At 29.8% G+C, this 3,703-nt stretch overlaps 1 protein-coding gene across 1 annotated transcript in view; it reads left to right on the top strand.

Annotated features, from left to right (window-relative positions):
• The window catches only part of LOC100571147 (nuclear receptor coactivator 6), a 23,580-nt gene that overhangs the window by 17,901 nt on the left and 1,976 nt on the right, over positions 1–3,703 (top strand). Inside the window, exons 4-6 of the mRNA XM_029487112.1 lie at positions 1–273; positions 353–500; positions 582–871. Of these exons, the coding sequence (XP_029342972.1) occupies positions 1–273; positions 353–500; positions 582–871 (711 nt within the window). The remainder of the gene's footprint in view (positions 274–352; positions 501–581; positions 872–3,703) is intronic.

Below are 3,703 nucleotides of genomic sequence, written 5' to 3'. Positions count from 1 at the left end.
ATCTTCGAAACACCTTCAATGTCTTACCAAAATAATATTCAGGGAATTTTAAATTCATCTTCAAACGATATGTTTGTACAAAATATGATGTCTGTAATTTCAAATTCGCTTCAGGCACCGTTGGTTGGGACAAAAGCAATATTTGACGTAACACGTGCAAATTTCCCACGTGCACCAGTGAGTCATATTATTCGCTTAACACATGCTATTGTACGATCCGTCATGCTCAATCTTCGGCTGACTTTTAATACGATTATGAACACTAATTTATACGTAAGTTGTTCGCCAAATTTTAGAATGAATTTAATGTTTACTTTTAAATGCTTTTGTTTTATATTCCAACAATTTTAAGGGTCATCGGTCTAAACGATATTTTAATCCTTCTGAGGCCTTGCATAAATTACCAGGCGCTCTGATTAACAAATACTCTCAAGAATATTTCGCTGCGCCGAGAGCAAATAATATGAATATGCCTTACTATACTCGACCGGATGCAACAGGTATTCCCACAAAAGAACAATCCATATATACGTACAACCGTGTTTTCTACACAAATCAAATTATAACAGTTTTCTTCACAGGTCAACCATCGATGGCAGATTTTTCTGCAAGTCAACCAATGCTTCAGCTACATCAGACGTACTACGATGGTGTAACCAGTACGAATTACTACGGATCACAGTACAATAATAAAAACAGAGCCGCGCCGCAACCAGCGAACACTCAAAATTACGTTTTAAATTCTTTGGTCGATGCCATAAAAACTGCAATACGTTCAAATATACCTGATCCGTACTCAATCGACACCCCGGAGGTAAAAGAATACACCCAGCAAGTGATCGAGACCGTTGAAATAGTATTCAAAAATCAGGTAAAAGGAAAAAATGTCTCCAATGTTAATTTTTCAATATTTTTAATTAATTGTGTACCCTCATTAACATTCCGTGAAACCTGAAGTGTGTTGTACATTTCCTTCATTGCTATGATAACTGAACTAACTGCAGTTATCATAAAAGAAAACGGCAATAAATCAAAAATATATTGAACTTTTTAATTTTTATTGAAAATGTCTAGTGAAATTTTATTGTCCACAATAGTAGACCAAAATACATTCAATTTAGAAAAAATATCAAAATAAAATATTGTTTAAGTACTGCATGTTAGTATTTCACATATAAAACAATAATTATAAAAAAAATAATGTATAGTTAATTTTTATTATTTATTTATTATTATATAAACGCCAATCGGTAATTGTGTAGGTGAATACAAATATGAAGTGAACTACAGTGGCGTAGCCAAGATTTTTTTCGGGGGGGGGGTGGGGGGGAGGGGGGGATTTCTTTTACGCCGCCAGTTTTTAACAAATTAGATTACGGTTTTTGGTGTACCTAACTAAAAAAAAATAACCGTAGATACGTACATGAAATGTTCACCAAATGTTTATGTTAGAATTTCTTATACACAGTACAATATTTCAAAATATTTTAACTCTTTTTGGGCTCTTAATTGGCATAAAAAAAATTCGATTTTTATTAATTTTTTTAATTATTCTCAATAAAAATGGTTTGCTCAGTCATAAATATTGAAAATATAATACAATGTTCCTCTTTGGTTTTTGATAGTGGAAATTAAAAAAAAAATGAGCGTAAATCCACAACATATTTGTATGATCGTCTGAAGTGAGAAGTTTTATAAAACTCGTCAAAATCACGAATATTTGTAAATTATTTTGAGTAAAAAATTCATGAAATGATTTCGTTTTATATCTATGGTATGATAATTCAATACCAAAAATTAAGAAAAACGACAAAATTATAAAGTTGATATTATTTTTTTTTTTGGTAACTCAAAAACAAATTCCTGTAAATACTTGAAATTTTCACCAAATGTTGTTTTTACATTTTCCATAGGTACACTGCACAATTTTCAAAATATTTGAACTATTTTTGAGTTATTTATAGACATTTGAAATTTGTAATTTTACTTAGGTACCTACCTATAGTTATTATGTATTCTAAAAATATTAATAAAAATTGTTCACTGATGTCTGATACTAAATGTTTAAATCTTTTAACTTACCTATATTATCATATAGGTACACAATGACATTTTAAAATGTTAAGTTTCTAATTAAGAAATTCATTTTTTTTCTCTGGTTTTTGTAGATCTAGAATTGGTACTTATCACCTGTTACTTTATGACAATGACTCCATTGTTCATAAAAAAAATCGGGGGCACCAGTGATTTGATGAATTGACATGAAAACATAATAATTTCTTATTTTTCGATTACAATTAACTATTAAATGCCACCGAGAATGTTTCAATATTATAACCAGGCATTCAATAGCATACCTAAACATTTCACATTGGTCGTAACTCGTATTTGAATATAAGTTTTAATTTTGTTTCACAAGTATTTGATAGGTACTTAATAAGTATTAAGTAGGTCGACGTATATATCTGGCCACCTGGGCCTGGTTTAACTTATATTTTTTTCGTTTCGCTTTGACAACAATGTTATTGATGTCAACTCACCCGACAGCTCAGATAGTCAGATTTCCCTAAACAGCCTAAACTAGTGTAAATACATCAGACACCTGCGTTGTGCAATTCAAACAAGCTAAGAGTAAACAAAAATGTATTTTTAGCACGATGTAATATTGTGATTTGAGTTTATGAATTTGGTTGTATTTTATCAATCGCACATAAATACATAATACATTACCTCCTTATGTTTTGACAAAAAATACGTTATAAATATTAAATGTTGTAATTCTGGCTATTATATTGCAATTATAAAATTAGAATGTTTCTCATTGGAACAACAGTATAGGTACATTAGGTATTTATAGGTACGATACACTAGGTAGGTAGATACCTACTTCCCACCTAGCTCTAATAGGTAGTGTTCAACTAGTAATTTTTAGATTCTGAACGTAGCGATGAATGCACCTATTCATTTTACACTGATGTGTTTACTACAATTAATGATCTGATCAACTTCAATGGAGATTAATGGTAGAAAATTAGATCTAGTTGATACTTTTGAGAGAACATTGCAAATTCTATATACTTTTTAAAATAATCAGGAAAAAAAAATATATCAACATTCGTTAAAATGTTAATATTATTATTAAAATAATTGTTCTGAACTTTGGACAGACAATCATTTTTAGATTCTGAGTGGAACGATGAATGTATTGATTTTACAATGATGTGTTTTTTTTTTGTGTGTGTCTGTGCACATGTACACGTACACGTTAAGCAGTCGAAATAATGCTTCGATTATCAACTTGAGTATCTTGTTCGATTGGAAAGTGAATATCGTTGGTGCATTGGGGAGGTCAAAATTTAAAATTCCCAGTAATTTTCAAAAGCACCGTGAAAAACAAAAGAAAAATTAAGGAAAAACGGGAATTTTTACGCAAAATCGATTTTTCACAAAATTGAATTTGGTTTTTGGTGTAACTTTAAAACAAATTACCGTAGATACATGAAATTTTCAATGGTTGTTTATATTTCCATTTTCTATACACGATAACATTTTCAAAATATTTTGATTTGTTTTGAGCTGTTTACGGAAAATTTCAGTTTCCAATTTAATTAGTTTTTTTTTTTCTATGAATGTCAATAAACCTTTATTTGTTGAGTAAAAATACTTGAAAATTTAATACAAGGCTCCTAGTATATTGTTTCAA

This window comes from Acyrthosiphon pisum, chromosome A1, assembly GCF_005508785.2.
Source record: "Acyrthosiphon pisum isolate AL4f chromosome A1, pea_aphid_22Mar2018_4r6ur, whole genome shotgun sequence".
Classification (NCBI taxonomy): domain Eukaryota; kingdom Metazoa; phylum Arthropoda; class Insecta; order Hemiptera; family Aphididae; genus Acyrthosiphon; species Acyrthosiphon pisum.
Note: the sequence above shows the minus strand (reverse complement) of the source record. Positions and strands in the feature narration are given on the sequence as shown.